This window comes from Microcaecilia unicolor, chromosome 8 (genome assembly GCF_901765095.1).
Source record: "Microcaecilia unicolor chromosome 8, aMicUni1.1, whole genome shotgun sequence".
NCBI classification, from domain to species: Eukaryota; Metazoa; Chordata; class Amphibia; order Gymnophiona; family Siphonopidae; genus Microcaecilia; species Microcaecilia unicolor.
In genome coordinates this window covers 19310742-19329580 of record NC_044038.1, presented here as the reverse complement: position 1 = coordinate 19329580, position 18839 = coordinate 19310742, and the positions used below count along the sequence as shown (strand labels likewise).

At 46.3% G+C, this 18839-nt stretch overlaps 1 protein-coding gene across 1 annotated transcript in view; it reads right to left on the bottom strand.

Annotated features, from left to right (window-relative positions):
* Positions 1–4868, bottom strand: part of MICALL2 (MICAL like 2) — a 111228-nt gene extending 106360 nt beyond the window's left edge. The window contains exon 1 of the mRNA XM_030211310.1: positions 4353–4868. Within this exon, the coding sequence (XP_030067170.1) occupies positions 4353–4495 (143 nt within the window). The 5' untranslated portion in view covers positions 4496–4868. The remainder of the gene's footprint in view (positions 1–4352) is intronic.
* Between the last annotated feature and the right edge of the window lie 13971 nt (positions 4869–18839).

Sequence of the window (18839 nt, the reverse complement as noted above, 5' to 3'; positions counted from 1 at the left end):
CAGAGATAAAGAACACTGAGCTGGATGGACCTTTGATCTGATTCAGTATGGCACATTTTTTGTTACCAGGGGTCCTGCAATACTTTTTACTTAGATGTACAGAAATAAAAGGTTAGCCAACAAAAACTGTATTATAAAGCAATACAGCTGTATTGGACAAGTTTAATATATTTCTTCACTGGCTCCCGATCAGGTACCACATACAGTTCAAGCTTCTCCTACTAACCTACAAATGCACGCGATCTGCAGCCCCTCAATACCTCTCTACCCTCATCTCCCCTTACATCCCTGCCCGTAACCTCCGCTCACAGGTCAAAACCCTCCTCTCAGTACCCTTGTCCATCACCGCCCTTTCTGCCTTGCCTCACCCTATGCTTGGAATAAACTCCCTGAGCCCATATGCCAAGCCCCCTCCCTGCCCATCTTCAAATCCTTGCTCAAAGCCCACCTCTTCAATGTCGCCTTCGGCACCTAACCACCACATCTCTACTCAAGAAATCTAGACTGCACCAACTTGACATTTCGTCCTTTAGATTGTAAGCTCCTTCAAGCAGGGACTGTCCTTCTTTGTTCAATTTGTACATAGCTGCGTAACCCGGGCAGCGCTTTAGAAATATTAAGTAGTAATATATTTCTTCACTAGCTATCTAGAGCTACCACCTGCTTCCTCAGAGGGCCTGTTACTCAGCCGGCACTGATCACTGCTGATGGTAAACCCAGAAATTTCTGGGTTTGCAGAACTGGCTAATGCATAGCCAGTTAAGTGCAATATTCAGCACTTATCTGACTATGGGGCACCACTGACAGGACTGATTTTTATGCGGTTATCATGGCTGGTTAAGTGCAGAGTACAGCTACTTAACCGGCCAAGTGCCAACTCTGCCCCTGGAATGCCCACAAAATAGCCGGTTTTCAGTTCAGCGATAACCGGTTATTTTCAGCGGCACTAACTAGGAGCTGTTTGTAGCCGGTTAAATACTACTACTACTACTTAACATTTCTAAAGCGCTGCTAGGGTTACGCAGTGCTGTACAATTTAACATAGAAAGACAATCCCTGCTCAAAGAGCTTACAATCTAAAGGACAAGTGAGCAGTCAGTCCGATAGGGGCAGTCTGGATTTCCTGAAAGGTCAGAGTTAGGTGCCGAAAGCAGCACTGAAGAGGTGGGCTTTCAGCAAAGACTTGAAGATGGGCAGGGAGGGGGCTTGACGTATGGGCTCAGGAAGGTTGTTGCAAGCATAGGGTGAGGCGAGGCAGAATGAGCGGAGCCTGGAGTTGGCGGTGGTGGAGAAGGGCACTGAGGAGGGATTTGTCTTGTGAGCGGAGGTTTCGGGCGGGAACGTAAGGGGAGATGAGGGTAGAGAGGTAGCGAGGGGCAGCAGACTGAGTGCATGGAATAGCTTTGAATATTGACCCACATGTTTTTTAGATACCAGCATACCATTTGGCCTGGGCCTCGCACACACAAAAAAAGAGAGGCCTTCATTGGAAAAAATGTTTGTTTAATATTATTATTTTTACTGAACATGAAATCAATTTGGCTAGGGGAATTTTCCTTAATTAGAAACAAGTATGCACGCTAAAATCTTCCTCAAGCACTTGTTAATTGTGTTCCAAGACTCTGTGGCCTCCTAATTTCTCTGAAAAGCAGAGCTGGTGCTACCATTTACTGAACTAGGCCGTCTCCTAGAGTACCAAACTTTGGAGAGCAGCAGTAAGTGACTTCAAAAAACATAAGAATAGCCATACTGGGTCAGACCGATGGTCCATCTAGCCCAGTATCCTGCTTCCAAAAGTGGCTAGTCCAGGTCACAAATACCTGGCAGAATCCCAAACAATAGAAATATTCCATGCTATCAATCTCAGGGGCAGCAGTGGCTTCCCCATGTGTATCTCAATAGTAGAGAGTTGGACGGGGACAAATATTTCACCAATCCTTGCCCGTCCCCAATGGAATCTATGCCGTACCCACTAAGATCCATTCCATCCCCACAATTAATCTCCTCTATCCCCACCCATACTCGCAAGAGTCATCACAGCCCTCCATTGCCTCTCAATCCCAACAGCCTCCTGTGATTTCTTGGATGGTAGTCACTATTCAACCAATGAGTGTTCTAAGCTTCAGTCTAGTGTTCCAGCTGCCTCTCTTCATACATGCCAAGCCTCATTCTGGCACTCCAACTGCCTCTCTAGAAATACTCCAAGCCTCATTCTGGTACTTCAACTGCCTCTCTAGAAATACTCCAAGCACCAAGCCTCATTCTGGCACTCCAACTGCCTCTCTCCATACATCCCAAGCCTCATTCTGGTACTTCAACTGCCTCTCTAGAAATACTTCAAGCACCAAGCCTCTTTCTGGTGCTCCAATTGCCTCTCTCAATGCATTCTGAGTCTCATTCTGGAGTCAGCAGAGATTTTGACTACGCGCCTACGGGACTCCCATGGCAACTTCTTCCATCCCCATTCCGGTGAAGGTCTCTCTCAATAGGAGACTATGGACTTTTCCTCCAGTAAGTTGTCCAAACTTTTTTTTAAACCTAGATATGTTAACCGCTGTTACTACATACTCTGCTTAACGACTTCCTTTTTAAAAAAAACGCCTTGCAGTGGTGGCCCCCAAAATAGCCCATCCCTACCAATATCACCACTGCCACATCTCCCAGGGACTGGCTGTGGCAACAGCAAAGGAAATCAACCAGAAAATGGGGTGCAAGCCTCTAAACTTTGCATACTGCACACTGAACGTTCAGCTACTCCCACCCCCTCCAACACAGACTTTTGTATGTATAGGGGTACACAGACAGAGGGGGTTCAGAGGCTGTGTGCCATGCTTCTTTCCTGTTCCACTGCTGTGAGTCCAGAGAAAAGTGGGTGGGCGTGGGAATAGGTGCCAAGAATAAGGGACCTCCTAGGATACCTAACATCCTGCTGAGAAGACCTGTGTTTTCAAGTTTTACAAGACACACTCTCTCAACTTTTAAAATATCTCCTACAGATTTGATTTGATTTATTTACTTAATATATGGCTTAACATAACTCAGATTATTTCCTGTATAGTGTCATCCCACGTTTTATCAGATCAGCTAAGTTATTTTTTTCTTCCAGTTCTGCAGATCATCTGCCTGGTCAACATATACCAGCAGTCCCCTGGTTGCACTGCTCTTCATCAGCTCAGATAAGATATATATATATATATATATCTTACTGACAGCATTAAAAGTGAAGTTGATAGGTCACAATTTAACAAAACACAACCAAAGCTGATCACTACTACTATTTAGCATTTCTATAGCGCTACAAGGCGTACTCAGCGCTGCACAAACATAGAAGAAAGACAGTCCCTGCTCAAAGAGCTTACAATCTAATAGACAAAAAATAAAGTAAGCAAATCAAATCAATTAATGTGTACAGGAAGGAGGAAAGGAGGGTAGGTGGAGGCGAGTGGTTACGAGTCAAAAGCAATGTTAAAGAGGTGGTCTTTCAGTCTAGATTTAAAGGTGGCCAAGGATGGGGCAAGACGTAGGGGCTCAGGAAGTTTATTCCAGGCGTAGGGTGCAGCGAGACAGAAGGCGCAAAGTCTGGAGTTGGCAGTAGTGGAGAAGGGAACAGATAAGAAGGATTTATCCATGGAGCGGAGTGCACGGGAAGGGGTGTAGGGAAGGACGAGTGTGGAGAGCTACTGGGGAGCAGCAGAGTGAGTACATTTATAGGTTAGTAGAAGAAGTTTGAACAGGATGCGAAAACGGATAGGGAGCCAGTGAAGAGTCTTGAGGAGAGGGGTAGTATGAGTAAAGCGACCCTGGCGGAAGATGAGACGGGCAGCAGAGTTTTGAACCGATTGGAGAGGGGAGAGGTGACTAAGTGGGAGGCCAGCAAAAAGCAGATTGCAGTAGTCTAAACGAGAGGTGACAAGGGTGTGGATGAGGGTTTTGGTAGAGTGCTCGGAAAGAAAGGGGCGGATTTTACGGATGTTGTAAAGAAAGAAACGACAGGTCTTGGCAATCTGCTGGATATGAGCAGAGAAGGAGAGAGAAGAGTCAAAGATGACCCCAAGGTTTCGAGCTGAGGAGACAAGGAGAATGAGAGAGCCATCAACAGAAATAGAAAACGGGGGGGAGCGGGGAGGTGGGTTTGATCAGAGCCAGGCTGCCACCAGAAAAGCAGCAGAAGTGGGTTAGTAAAACCTATTTACCAATGTCAAACTGGCAAAGTCTGGGACCAGGCACTCGTTATCCCTCATTCTAATAGTTTACCCCCTTCAGATAAGGCGCAGGAAAGAGGGGAAACTTCCGCTCCTCCCAGTCTTTGGAGTGGGGGAGCAGCTGACCAGGTTCCTGGCTCCTGTACTCACATGAGATCCGGCTTGTGCCGGTGCAGGATGGCACAGAACGCCAGCCCATCCCGGAAGGAGGTGGTCATGTTGGTGATGTTCACGTCCCGATACCCATCGCACTGCTGCCGGCACCACTGCTGCAGGGCTTTGATCGCTGCCATCCCGGTGGGGGAGACTGGGAGAGAAGAGCGAGTGAGGCAAGCAAACGCCTCTCTTACAGATCTGTCCCCTGCTGCAAAGAGGTTTCAGCAGGAAACTCCAGCATGTCTTAAACGCTTTTTAGTTCCAGCAGGGCTAAGTCAGACCTGGGAAAATCCCCGAAGATCCGCGTTCAGAGATCGAAATTCCAGCCACTTAGGAGTCAACGGGGAAATATTTGCAGCTCGGGCTCTGCGCGTACAGAGCAGCAATTCTGAAAGAAACTTTTGCAGCCGAAATCCTGCACTTGCAACTCAAGTTTGGAGGGAGGGAGGGAGTAAAGCCCCGGGTGCCTCCAGGAGCTCTGCCCTGCCTCCTGGCTTTTGCAGGACTGGAAGAACTTGAGTCTCGGGGCGGGGAGGGGGGGGGGGCTCAGATTTTCCCCGGGGTCTCGGATCCCGGATGCACTTTTTCTCTGCGGCACCGATCGGAAGCTTCTGTCTGGGGCTCCGACTCCCGGTGCTTCTCGGAGAGGTGCGTGTGGTCGCTGCTGCGTGTCCGGAGGAGGAGTGAAAAAGCCACAGCCGGATATCACTGGGAGAGGCCGAGGGAGGAGCGAGGGAGAGCGGTCCAGTGGTCCTCTAGCAACATGTGCGCCCTTCTGGGGGGGTGGAGGAAGGGGGCGGGGTTCAGTCCAATCAATTCGTCTACAACACTGCCGAGTGCGTTTATGGCATGGAGATACCCAGAAACGTTCCCTTCCTTGTTTGTAAATGGATCACGTACGGGGAGATGTGCGTATACGTTTAAAAAAAAAAAAAAGTCCAACACCGAAGTTGGCAGATCTGGGTTATGTCCAGCGCCCAGGCCACCCCCTCTCCCATAGGAGCCAACTTTTCAGAATTATTGGGGGTGCTAAGCCCAAATGAAATAACCCCTCCCTGGACACATACAAGGAATTTTCTCAATATTGGGGGTGCTCAAGCACCCACAGAGTCGGCTCCAATGCCCTCACCCACCTTGACAAAGAGGGTGAAGTAACCCAGAGTGTTTTTGGAGAAGCAGGGAAACGTGTTCAGCACAGTTCAGGTTAAGAAATAGCAGAAGTACCTTCAAAATGATGAAGAGAATAAAATAAAAACAGCTAGAACTGTAGCTGACAGCAGAGAGAGTTGTGTAGGTGTCAGTCAGTCACAAGGTAAGGAAAACAATGTCACAAGAAATGGGAGTTGAATGAAAATCATGTGACATTTCTCACTTGCTCACATTAAACGTCATCTGCCATTTGAATGTCCGGTCTCCTAGTCTCATAAGGTCCTCTCTTGTAATTTTTCACAATCGCCTTGCAGTTTAACAACTTTGAATAACTTTGTGTTGTCAGCAAAATCGAATTATCTCACTAGATACTCCCATCTCTAGATCATTTATAAATATGTTATTTGTAGCATTTGTATCCCACTTTTTCCCACCAATTTGCAGGCTCAATGTGGTTTACATTATGCTGTAAATGGCGATCGCCATTTCCGGGTAAAGAATTACAAATGGTATTGCATTAAGGCGCATACATGTTAGAGTAGAATACAAAAGTGGTATTGCATAGAAGTACTGATTGATAGAGTGAATTAAACATAAGTTATAAAATCAGCTATAGAAAGTTCATTTCCGATATGAGAGATATAGTGATAGTGCGTATTGCATAGCTTTCATTAATAGCAACAGCCCCAGCACAGACCCCTGGGGAACCCCACTATCTACCCTTCTCCATTGAGAATACTGACCATTTAACCCCACTGTCTGTTTTCTATCTTTTGTTAATATCTTGGAGTCTGGGGCCTTGGGCCTCTTCATACACTTTTAACCCGTTTTCAATCCACAATAGAACACTACCTCTGCTATCTCATGACTCTCCAATTTCCTCTGGAGTCTTTCAGGAGGTCTTTTGTCAAATGCGTTTTGAAAATCAGATACTCAAGATCAACCAGCTTAGAAAAACGTAATAGTCGGGGACATTCAACATGTATGGAAAGTTTTTAGAAAATGTATTTACTTATACCTCAGTGGTGACTCGTTTCGCACAGGGACACATCCCTGTGTCTCACCTACCTCTTCATTGGTCAATAATCATTACTAACAATCTCACAAATCTTTATATACTTGCTATATTTCGACAATTTATAATGCTTATCTTAATAATCGGACTCGCAACCAACATGGGCCATGTTTCGCCAAGGGCTGCATCAGGGTATGGTCCTCTTAGCATTAATCAAACTTCCTTGTAAGTTTCTGTGTTGGTTGCGGGTCCCATTATTAAGATAAGTGTTATAAATTGTTATAAATCATTTTGGATTTTGGTACCTCTGGTCTGTTAAAAGATTCTCCCATAGCAAGGAACATTGAAATAGTATGGAGCTCAGTTCAAGTGACAGTACATAAATATAACAGAGATAAGAGAGGCATGGGGGCAGACGGTAGTGTTTACACAAGTAGTGTCTCTCCGGTAGCTAATGTAGTAAAGTATCGCTCCATGGTGCGACTGCACCTCAAATATTGTGTCCAATTCTGGTCACCGCAGCTCAAAAAAGATATAAAGGAATTGGAGAAGGTGCAGAGAAGGGTGACGAAAATGATAAAAGGGATGGAACGACTTCTCTATGAAGAAAGGCTGAGAAGGTTAGGGCTCTTCAGCTTGGAGAAAAGGCGGCTGAGGGGTGATATGATAGAAGTCTACAAGATAATGAGCGGAGTAGAGCGGACAGATGTGAAGCGTTTGTTTACACTTTCAAACAATAATAGAACCAGGGGACACAAGATGAAGTTAGGAGTGGAGGAGTGGCCTAGTGGTTAGTGATGGACTTTGGTCCTGGGGAATGCAGGCACAGGCAGCTCCTTGTGACTCTGGGCAAGTCACTTAACCCTCCATTGCCCCAGGTACAAATAAGTACCTGTATATAATATGTAAGCCGCATTGAGCCTGCTATGAGTGAGAAAGCGTGGGGTACAAATGTAATTTAAAAAAAAGTTAGAATATGGTAGATTTAAAACAAATAGGAGAAAGTTTTTTCTTTACTCAGCATGTAGTTGGATTCTGGAACTCGTTGCCGGAGAACGTAGTGACAGCAGCTGGCCTTATGGAGTTTAAGGTGGGGTTGGACAGATTCCTGAAGGAAAAGTCCATTGAACTTTATTTAAAAAAAGGGGGGAATTATTATTATTTTTAATTTTATTTTATTTATTTTTTAGGTTTTGCCAGGTTCTTGAAGCCTGGATTGGCCGCTGTCGGACACAGGATGGCTTCATGGACCCTTGGTCTTTTCCCAGTATGGCGGTGCTTATGTATGTGGTCATCAGACCTTGTGGGGGGGAGAACAATTTTTAATACATAAGAATGGTAGTCTGATAACTAGGTTTCAGTTCAGTGCCATCATGAAAAGGGCAATAGCTAAGGTGAGAAGGGATGTTATGACATTTATTTATTTATTTATTTATTTACTTATTAACGCCTTTTTTAAGGAATTCACTCAAGGCAGTGTACAGTAAGAATAGATCAAACATGAGCAATAGGCAATTACAGCAGTAAAAACATTCAAAAACAATACAAAGTATGGCATGGTATACTGCTTACAATGTCAACACAATATGTAATAGAACATTTTAATTTATAGTGAAGGGTAAAGCAAAGATGAAACATGAGTTAGAGAGTAAGGTGACTGATTTAAAGAAAGTTGCACATGAGGTCAGAGAGATGGTTAAATATCTCAGCTAGGGTAGGAGTGGATAAACATGTCCTGCTGCAGTATGTGCAGTCCTTGTCACTCCTTGTGTGTGTGAGACTAACAAGTTAGTTACTTCTTCCATTAAAGGCTTGGTTGAAGAGCCAAGCTTTCACCTGCTTCCTGAAGTAGACTTAGTCTTGTGTTAAGCGGAGCCTTTCAGGCAGTGCATTCCAGAGTGTGGAGGTTACTCCGGAGAAGGCTCGCTTGCGGGTATCACATCCTGTAATGTCTTTTGGAGAGGTTGTGGTTAGTGAAAGTCCTTGGGAGGACCTTAGAGTGCTTGGCGGTGTGTGGAGGATCATCCTATTTTTCAGATACTCAGGGCCATTTCCTTTCAGGGCCTTGAAGATCAGACATAGAGTTTAAAATTTAGCCCTGTATTGTACTGGTAGCCAATGAAGTTTTTGCAAAAATGGTGTGGCACAAATTCATCTAGAACTGGTGCCCTGACAAGTCTGGCTAGGACCAGAATGAGAGAGCAAGAGATCAAGAGAATGGGTAGATGGAAATTGGGGCGGTTTGCCGGATATGTGAGATCAGGGGCGGTTTCTCAGTCTTGAAGATAAACATTTTGAGGTGTATTTTCAAAGCACTTAGCCTTACAAAGTTGCATAGTAACCTATGGAACTTTGTAAGTCTAAGTACTTTGAAAATGAGCCCCCCTATATTTCAGGAAGCCCTAGTAGGGGGAATACAGGGACAGGACCTGTGTCTTGGGCCACTCCTTCATACACTGGGCACAGAGGAGAGTAATCACCCGACATAGCCCACACCTGGGGCTGGATCCAGTTGAAGTAACGATCCGGTGGCTGGGCGTCCATGGCACATTGTAGGATTATCTTGGAGAACTGATCAGGCAGTAATTGCAAGAAAGAAGGGTTTCTGAAGTGATAGTTGGGCATCCAGAGGAAAATGATTTGGGGAAAGGGACATACAGGAAATTTATGGTTGCAGCTAGGGAAGATTTAAGTGAATTCATGGGGTTATGCCCTAGTGTTAAGTGGGGATGGTCTGACATTATAGTGTAGCCCAAGTTCAGTGGGGAGCCATTGTGGGAAAAGGGGGTTTACAAAGGTCATAAATAGATGGGGAAATGGATTACAGCACAATGTTGCTTTAGAGTTGTCACAGTTGGGTTAAGGAAGGGTATCCAGGGTTTCACAGAGTGGATAGGGTGTACTTAGCACATATTGTAATACATTATTTAATAAATCTGTGCCAAAAGGACATGGAAGGAATGGGGGGGGGAGGGGTTAGCTTAACGCTGTAGTGTCTTGGGTGAGGGACATGAAAATGGTCTCTCACCAGTGGCAGAAACCCAGGCCTAAGATTATTGTTAAGGGAATAAGTAAAGGATAAGGCGTTGCCTGAGGCGATGGGTATGCTGGGGGAGGGGAAGGTAAGCAGTCACTTTGACACAAAATATACCCTGGGGGCTGTGGCATGTGTGAGTGGAGGGAAGGGTTGATTTGAGGTTTTCAGGTACCACCAGAAGGCACCTGAAACCTGGTACATGAACTGCTGGATCTATGGTGGGAGCTGACCAGATACTGGGGATTGGGGGGAGGGGAGAACACTACATTGGCAGTTGTTATACAGATTAGGACTCGGGTGTGGCCTTTGATTCTAATTCTTGGTGTATTGTCTTTGTTTGGAAGGGTTGGTCAGTGAAGTGAAGGGTAGGATGGTGAGGCATGAGGGCATGAGTACCTCTGCCGATGTTATTTTCTATGATCGGTCTGTGCCCTGAAGAGGACAGTACAAATAAAAAAGTAGCACATATGAATTTATCTTCTTGGGCAGACTGGATGGACCGTGCAGGTCTTTTTCTGCTGTCATCTACTATGTTACTATGATAACAAAGGGTTATACGGACTGTGCAATATTTATCCCTTCCATGCATAGAAACAGATGGTCCAATATTCAATCAGCTCAGTCACTGTCTTAAGTTCAGTACCTGTATTTAAATTCATCTGTATATTCAAGTCTCCTAGTAGCAGTACTGGTGACCATCCCAGTACTATCCATGTATTCTATGAGGCTTATTTTCAAAGCACTTAGCCTCCCAAAGTTCCATAGAAACCTATGGAACTTAGCCTCCCAAAGTGCTTTGAAAATATGCCTCTTGTCAAGTCTGTTATCCAGGAGGTCGAAACTAAAGGTATAAGGGGTCCTTTTACTAAGGTGCGCTGAAAAATGGCCTGCGCTGGTGTAGACACTTGTATTGAACGCGCACAGGTCCACCACACCACACACGTGCCAGTAGATCAGATGATCGTGACCTCACTAATACTGGTGCGTCCTAACATTCCGCGTTCCTTGCCCGGAAACCGGATGAACTATTAAAGAAAACCAGCCAAATGCCCAACAGTGCCTTCGAAAGGAGGACATGTCCAGGGAAACCCGGTCATATGATAACCCTAAACATATTTAACTTTTAGGGGCAGACCTTGCAGGGTCCTGCGTGAAGCTCCGAGCGATTAGGTCACTGCATCCCCGGGTTATGGGGATTCTTAATGGTGGGGCCCTAGGAAGAGCTTTGAACACACAACTTTCTCCTCAGAAGTAAAATGGAAACATGTCCAGAAAGAGGCATAATAATGACTGTAGCTTTTTTTAACAAGTGAATGACCTAAAATACCATCTTGCGTTGCCACTTTAACTGAGGACTCCTGGAGAGATATTTATTATGTTATTTCTGTACCTTATTCATGTGTGATGATGTAGAAATTCATCATTTTTGTAAAGCCCACAAAAACCACAGGGGAAGCCTTAATATAGCTCTCTTCAGAGTTAGCCACTGAAGTGGTCCCAGGAGCTTTTGAAGTCCCAGCAAGCTTTCAATGTTTCTTTAATAAGCCTAAAGACTGAACACAAGTTTGGAAGGTCAGAGCAGTAGCGCCTGTGGGCAAGGCTCTAGCTACCCCCCCCCCCCCCCATTCACTCATAATTTAATGCCCTTCCATTAAAAATGGGGGGGGGGGGGGAGGGGAATACATCTTCTTATCTGTTCCCTTCTCCACTACTGCCAACTCCAGACTTCGAGCCTTCTGTCTCGCTGCACCCTACGCCTGGAATAAACTTCCTGAGCCCCTACGTCTTGCCCCATCCTTGGCCACCTTTAAATCTAGACTGAAAGCCCACCTCTTTAACATTGCTTTTGACTCGTAACCACTTGCAACCACCTGCCTCCACCTACCCTCCTCCTTCCTGTACACAATAATTGATTTGATTTGCTTACTTTGTTTATTTTTTGTCTATTAGATTGTAAGCTCTTTGAGCAGGGACTGTCTTTCTTCTATGTTTGTGCAGCGCTGCGTATGCCTTGTAGCGCTATAGAAATGCTAAATAGTAGTAGTAGTAGTCTCTTGTAACCAGAGCTAATATTGTGATGTCATAATGCCTCAGGCCACCAATAAGAGCCAACCTCATCAGTGATGTCACAATGGCTTGATTGTCCTATACTTGGCTTACTTTAATTACATAGCTCTTTGAGCAGGGACTGTCTTTCTTCTATGTTTGTGCAGCGCTGCGTATGCCTTGTAGCGCTATAGAAATGCTAAATAGTAGTAGTAGTAGTAGTAGTAGTCCTTCACTCCCCTCAATTTGGACTGGTTAAATAAGTTGGGGAATGGGAAATGTTGACTCTGGTTTTTAAGTTTTCAGAGGAGGAGAGAGGTTTGTAGATCTTCCAGCCTCTGCCTAAGTGCTTTTCTAAACCTTTAAATTCTGTTTAGTGTTTTTTTTTTTCACATCATCCAATATAATTAAAACTGCAAGTGCATTTCAGGCTGCCCCACAGAACGATGGATAGGTATTTTCCATTTTTAACAAAGCTGAGTTACAGCCCTGCCAGGCAAAAGTGAAAGTGAACCTTGCAGGTGTTCTGCTGCAGGTAAACATTTCTAAAGCCTGACCTTTGCACAAAAGTACAAGTCTGAGCCGCACCTCAACCCCCAGCCGCCGTCCTACGCACGCACGGGGCTCTCCCTTTTGCTCAGTGCCACTAATCACCGCAGCTGCGCCAGACAGAATCTGGCTTCTCTCAATCAAGCCTTATTTACCTTGAATCATACTAAGGTGGGGCAGTGAGGGAAGAAAACTGTTCCATTTTCTCTTCTGCTTACAGTAGTGGACAAAAGGGTCCATTTTCTCTCCTGGGGTCCATTATCTCTCTCTCCCCTTCCTTCCTCCTTCCCTCCATCCAACACTTCTCCCTCCCTCCCTCCCTCCCTCCTCTCCTCCACCCCCATGAGCACTGACACAAACTTGGTGGTGAACAGGACCAAGCTGATCTTGTGGCTGCTGGAGCTCAGCACCTGGGCCATAGCTTCTACTGGTGGCCCCTCCAGTTCTCACAGGACTACAGCTCACTTCCCTCTCCCTACCCATGGTTCTGCATCAGCCCCACCCCCCACCGGTCTACCTGTAAAGTGGACTTCTGTTGGTCCCCAGTAGTGGCGACATTGCACTAACGCTGCCTGTGGCCTGCTCCAAAGCTTTCCCTCTGGCCTATCCCGCCTCCTCTGACATCACTTCCTGTTTTTTTACATATGAAGGAGCGATAAGAGGGAAAGCTTTGGACCAGGCTGCAGGCAGGAAATGTGCAATGCTGCCTTTGCTGTGGGGAAACAGAAGACCACCTTTAAGATAGGCTGACATTTGGGGGGGGGGGGTGATGATTTTCAATTGTGGGTGAGAGGAAAGTTGCTGGATCGTGCCAAGGACAGGGGTTGGGAACAGAAGAATTGTTTGGAAAACAACCTTTATATGAAATCCCAACAACCGCCATCATACCAAACTCAAAGTTGCCGGAACCCAGGTGACCAGGGGTGGACTGACAGTGTTCTGGGCCCTCGGGCAGTAAGGGCCGTGGGCTCATAACCACCTATCAAAAATGATTAAATTAGATGGAAGCTAGGGGAGAGGGGCCCCCTACTGCTCTGGGCCCTTGGGCACTGCCCTAGTGGTCCAATGGTCAGTCCGCCCCTGCAAGTTACTTTTTGTGCTTGGTGACTTCCTGACAACACTGTAAGCCCCTCCCCTCTTAATTTTTCCACAGGAGTCTCAGTACAACTGCTATTACTGAACACTTATATAGTGCTACAACATGACATGTACACAGTGCTGTACACACATACAGAATAGATTTTAAGCTTCATTGAATTTACAATCTACTTAACAGATGGACAATGAAGAGTAAACATGGCTCCTGATGATAGGTCAGCATTTTCCCTCTCACTCCCTTTCTCCACTCACACCCATCCAGAGTTGGCTGGTCACAGTCAGATCTGTAACCGGATCTATAGTATAATACATAATAGAAACTTGCATCAGAAGAGAAGTATAGTGAAACAGCTACAGCCAGAGAAGGGTCACTTTCAGCTTTCCCTTTAAACTGAGCAGGAGTCCTATGCCCGCATTCCTGCTGGGGAGATGGGGGGGAAGGTTCTGCAAGATTTCCAGGAGGACTCCCATGCAGCTTAGAGGATATGTTGACCGCGTTAAGTAAAAAGAAAACTCTACTACCCTCCAAAATGTTATAGTGGAAAAACATCTAATAGCATGAGTAGCTGATAGAATGAAGGGAGAGGATTTTACTAATTATCAGCCCAGAAAGACACTCGAGATCAAATCTACATAACATGCGCAAATGCTACTATGAATAATGGGGAGGTGGTGGGCCTCGGTGCATTGCAGCTGACAATAACGTCATCTTGCCCCTTAGGCCTCCCTTTTTCATTATGTGGCTCCCAGGTTTTATGGGAACTGGGATGTTGTGGTACTGATGTGGCCAGATACCCCAGTGGAAGAGGTGCCAGCAAGGGCACTGATGGGAACCAGTCATGGCTTTTAAGGCCTTCCCCGGATGGTCTAAGCCTATCCAGCCATTCTATTGGCACCTCACCCACCCCAGTGGTTGCTTGATTTGGCATGCCGGTTGTCACAGCAACAGGTGTACCTGAGCCGTGGGGAACTTGATGTACTATGGATAGAGGATGACTGTAGCTGGTGTGCCCTCAGCGGACCAGGGCTGCTCAATCTGGCTGGTGTACTCCAGAACAATGAATGGCTCACACTGGACCTCCGTAGGTGCAAGATGGAGCTGCCTTGGTTCACAGCAGGCATCTCCCCCACCCCTTCCCACACCACTGGGAAGAGTTGAAGATGACCTGGTCCTGATGGATCCCATGGTGAGCCACTGAAGAGCTGTTGATGTTAATGCATTAGCTGACTTGGGTACTAGTTTGTACTTCTAATTTAATTTGTTAATAAAGCTGTGGCCTAATGTTTTCCCAATCGGAATCCCTGTGCAGGGCCGGTCAGACCTGGTAAGCAGGGTAAGCACTGCAGGGGGGCGCCTGCCTTACAAGGGCGACACTTTGCAAGCAATCAAGCTCTGCTGAGTATCTAATCTCTGCTGCTCATCTCAGTCTGGCTCCAAAGCTGTCAGCTCTCTGTCCCGTCCCCTCCCCCCTCCCAAGCAGAGAAATATCCTCCTTGTGTTTGTCAGAGGACGTCACTGCTCCAACTGAATCTGGCTCTGAAATAACTTGTGGGAGCTCAGCTAACCTCTGTCCTCTGCCCAGAGAGGGCTCAGACAAAGACAGCACAGCAGAGCCTGGACCCTCGTTTTGTCAGAGACTGCTGTTTAGTGCTGCACCTGACCTACCCTTTTCCATCCCCACCCCCCACCCCCAACACAGCAACTCACAGGACAGGAGGGCTAGATGCCTGCTTTCAATTCCTAACCATCACCTATCTCTCATTCCCACTTCAGTAACTCCTGTTAGTCTGTCCAGCTCAGATTGTAGAATATGTTAGTTTATGCTGATTAAGTCTGTCCTAAACTGTGCTCGATGGGAAGGCTATTGTGCCGCATGCAGAGTCTAACTTCTTAGGATTTCAGGTTAATTTTTGAAGAGGGGCTATCTGTGTTCTACATGTGTGACTGCAAGGCCAAGTGTCTGAATAGGGATCTGTTTGTTAGATTCTGAAATGTTGATAACACATTGTTTTTCAGAGTTGGCAAGACTGTCTGTTCTCCTAATTCCTGGTCTGTGTGCTAAGTTATTTTTCTTCTATACTGGTGTAATATTTTCAATGATGCCATGGCTGGTAAAAGGGGTGTGTCTACTGTGGGGGCAGAGCCATAGTGATCCCGCCTCTGGATGGGTAGGGGCGCCGACTAATAGACTGCAGGAGGGCGCTAGAAACCCTAGGGCCGGCCCTGTCCCTGTGTCCTGTCATTTGTTGCAAAACGGAGCTTCCTCCTATTTCAGAGGAAGCGGTGGGCATCGTGGAAATATGAGAGCCAAGGGGAATCATGGCTCTCTATGTTACACTAATTTACATCTAGGCCGCACATTTGCCTTTCAAAAGCAGATTTTAATGACTCCACCACCAAATTGGGTTAGTCTTGCATATTAAAAGCGCTATCATGACTGTACCTGTTTAAAGTCGGCTTTTCTTCCTACCATCTGGTTTTCTTGATTCACCTTTTGTCCCCACTAATTTGATCTGGCTCTCTGCCCTGACCTTAATGGTGATGTCTCAGGAAAACCAGGCAGGAGGCTACTGGCACTCTGTCAGGCTCTTATCTATGACCCTACAGTTCCTAGAGCTATTGTTTAGTAATTGGGGGGGAGGGGGACTTTAAAAGGACAGCCCTGTTAGATGGAGGCCACCTTGAGATGCTTTGCTTCCAGTGCTTCCAAAGATCTGTTGTAATTTCTCTCTTTTCCTAGCCCCAGCAGCTTAAGATGGTTTAGCTTTACTGAATGTTGCATCATTTAGGTTTTGTATGAATTATTTGTGGTTTTGGCTGTCTCGTACAATACTTCCTCTTTTTTCTACATTGTTAAGCACACATCACCTCTGTCTATATATCATATATAGTAACACTAGCCGTTGAGCCCGTTAAAACGGGCTAGTATTGGAATGGGGGTTTTCCAAGCCCCCCCCCAAGGTCGCCGCTACCGGTACCCCCCCCGGAGTCGCCGTCGCCACCCCCCCAGGCCCTCTCTTCGCTATTCAACTTACATCACCGCAGCACGCAGATCAGCTGAGCTCCCGTCGGCCTTTCTTCTCTGCCTGTGTCCCGCCCTCATGTGACATAACGTCAGCGAGGGCGGGACACGGGCAGGGAAGGAAGGCCGACGGGAGCTCAGCTGATCTGCATGCTGCGGCGATGTAAGTTGAATAGCGAAGAGAGGGCCCGGGTTGGGTGGAGGAGTGGCAACGGCGACTCCTGGGGGGGGGGGGGTACCGGTAGCGGCGACCTTGGGGGGGGGGCTTGGAAAACCCCCATTCCAATACTAGTGGAGGAGTGGCCTAGTGGTTAGGGTGGTGGACTTTGGTCCTGGGGAACTGAGGAACTGAGTTCAATTCCCACTTCAGGCACAGGCAGCTCCTTCTGACTCTGGGCAAGTCACTTAACCCTCCATTGCCCACCCCATTGAGCCTGCCATGAGTGGGAAAGCGCAGGGTACAAATGTAACAAAACAAAAAAAAAATACTAGCCCATTTAATATAAATACTCACAATTTATATGTTTGATAGTAAATTACAGCAGATAAAGACCTGTACAGTCCATCCAGTCTGCTCTACAAGATAAACTCGTTTTATATGGTATGTGATACACCCTCCCCAGGGGTACTCTCATGTGCTGAGGGTATTCCTGTCCAACATCACACACCCTGAACTAAGACTCACTAGCACTTTGCATCTGAGAAAGACTCAGAAACAAGACTATGATAGTCTGTGAACTCGGTCTCAATGTTTGGACTTCTCCTTTAACTCAGGGTGACTCCCTCATTTACATAGTAGCATAGTAACATAGTAGATGACGGCAGAAAAAGACCTGCATGGTCCATCCAGTCTGCTCAACAAGATAAACTCATATGTGCTACTTTTTGTGTATACCTTACCTTGATTTGTATCTGCCATTTTCAGGGCACAGACCGTAGAAGTCTTGCCCAGTACTATCCCCGCCTCCCAACCACCAGCCCCGCCTCCCACCACCGGCTCTCCCACCCAATCTCGGCTAAGTTTGTGGACATGCCTTCCTGCTGTATCCTCTGGTAACAGGTCACTTTTCCAGTGCCCCTAATGGGCCCCCTGTCACCCTTCTTGGGAATATAACCCCAGGTTCTCAGCTTTCATCAATATGCAAATCCACCTTATTAGCACCCTGCTCTAGTCTTGTGGGGAACAACTTCTTTCCAGCATATCATTCAACTTCCAGTAATACACAGTTCCATTACTACCATGCCCATACCAGGTAAGTACTTCTTGGTTTGTTTGTTTTTTTAAGAGGAATCCTTCTCTTAGGGGATTTCAGGCTTCCCAGGTCCCCCATCTCCTCCCTTCCTTCCTCTTCTTGGAGGGTGCTCTTTATAGGGTGGCTAATAATCCTCCCCACCTCTTTAGGCCCCTCCCCCTGGTTCCAGAAAGGCCCAGGACCAGAACTCTCTCTATCTTTCCATCTCCTATTCTGAGAGTTCCCCCTGGTGGCCTCTTCAAGGAAGGGCAGGTCCTATACCATGAGCACCCCCTAGCTGTACCTTCAGGCCATTCCACTGGTGTGCCCCTTTTGGCTCCCTCTAGTGACCAGATCAGGGCATTTTCCAGTCTTTTCCCTAGGACAGCACCCTCTGGCAGCCTCCTCAGGGTAGGGCAGTCCTGTGTTTATCACAATACCCAAGTTTGATTTGTCCTTGCCATTCTCAGGGCACAGACCGTAGAAGTCTGCCCAGCACTGTTCTTGTGCTAAAAGTTCTGAAGATTCTGGAATCCTAAAGAGTTACAAGATTCTGGAATCCCAAGTAGTAGCAACATTCCATGTAGAACCCCAAAGAGTAAAATAGTAACATAGTAAATGATGGCAGATAAAGACCTGTACGGTCCATCCAGTCTGCTCAACAAGATAAACTCATTATACATGGTATGCAATACTTTGTAAGTATACCTGAGTTTCATTTGTCCTTTCCATTTTCAGGGCACAGACCGTAGAAGTCTGCCCAGCACTTTTCTTGTACTAAAACTTCTGAAGCTAACGTAGAAGCCCCTTAAAATTTACACTCCAGCCTAACCCTATCTGTTCAGTCACGAACATGGCGTACACCGTAGAAGTCTGCCCAGCACCGTTTTTTTTCCCTATCACTGGCGTCGCCATCTAATCTCCACTAAGATTCCGCTGACTCATTCCTTCAAAATAGGATTCCTTTGTGTTTATCCCACGATTGTTTGAATGCCATTACCGTTTTCATCTCCACCACCTCCCGCGGGAGGGCATTCCCCTCTTCAACCTCAATTCATGTCCTCTAGTTCTACCGCCTTCATCACTGTCAACGAATCCTTTGTTTTTTAATTAACATTCTGTGTTAATCAATACTCTTCCATTATCACTTATTATTATCCTTCCCCCTCAAAAATATAATTTTAAAAAATGTTCTTTTGGTGATGAGAAAATAGCAAAAATCTAGCTTTACGGAATTCCTGCGGGATCCTGACAAAGACAAACAGTAGAGCAGGGTAATAGGGATGTGGAGATGAGCAATTTGAGAGTAAATTCTACTACTACTACTACTTA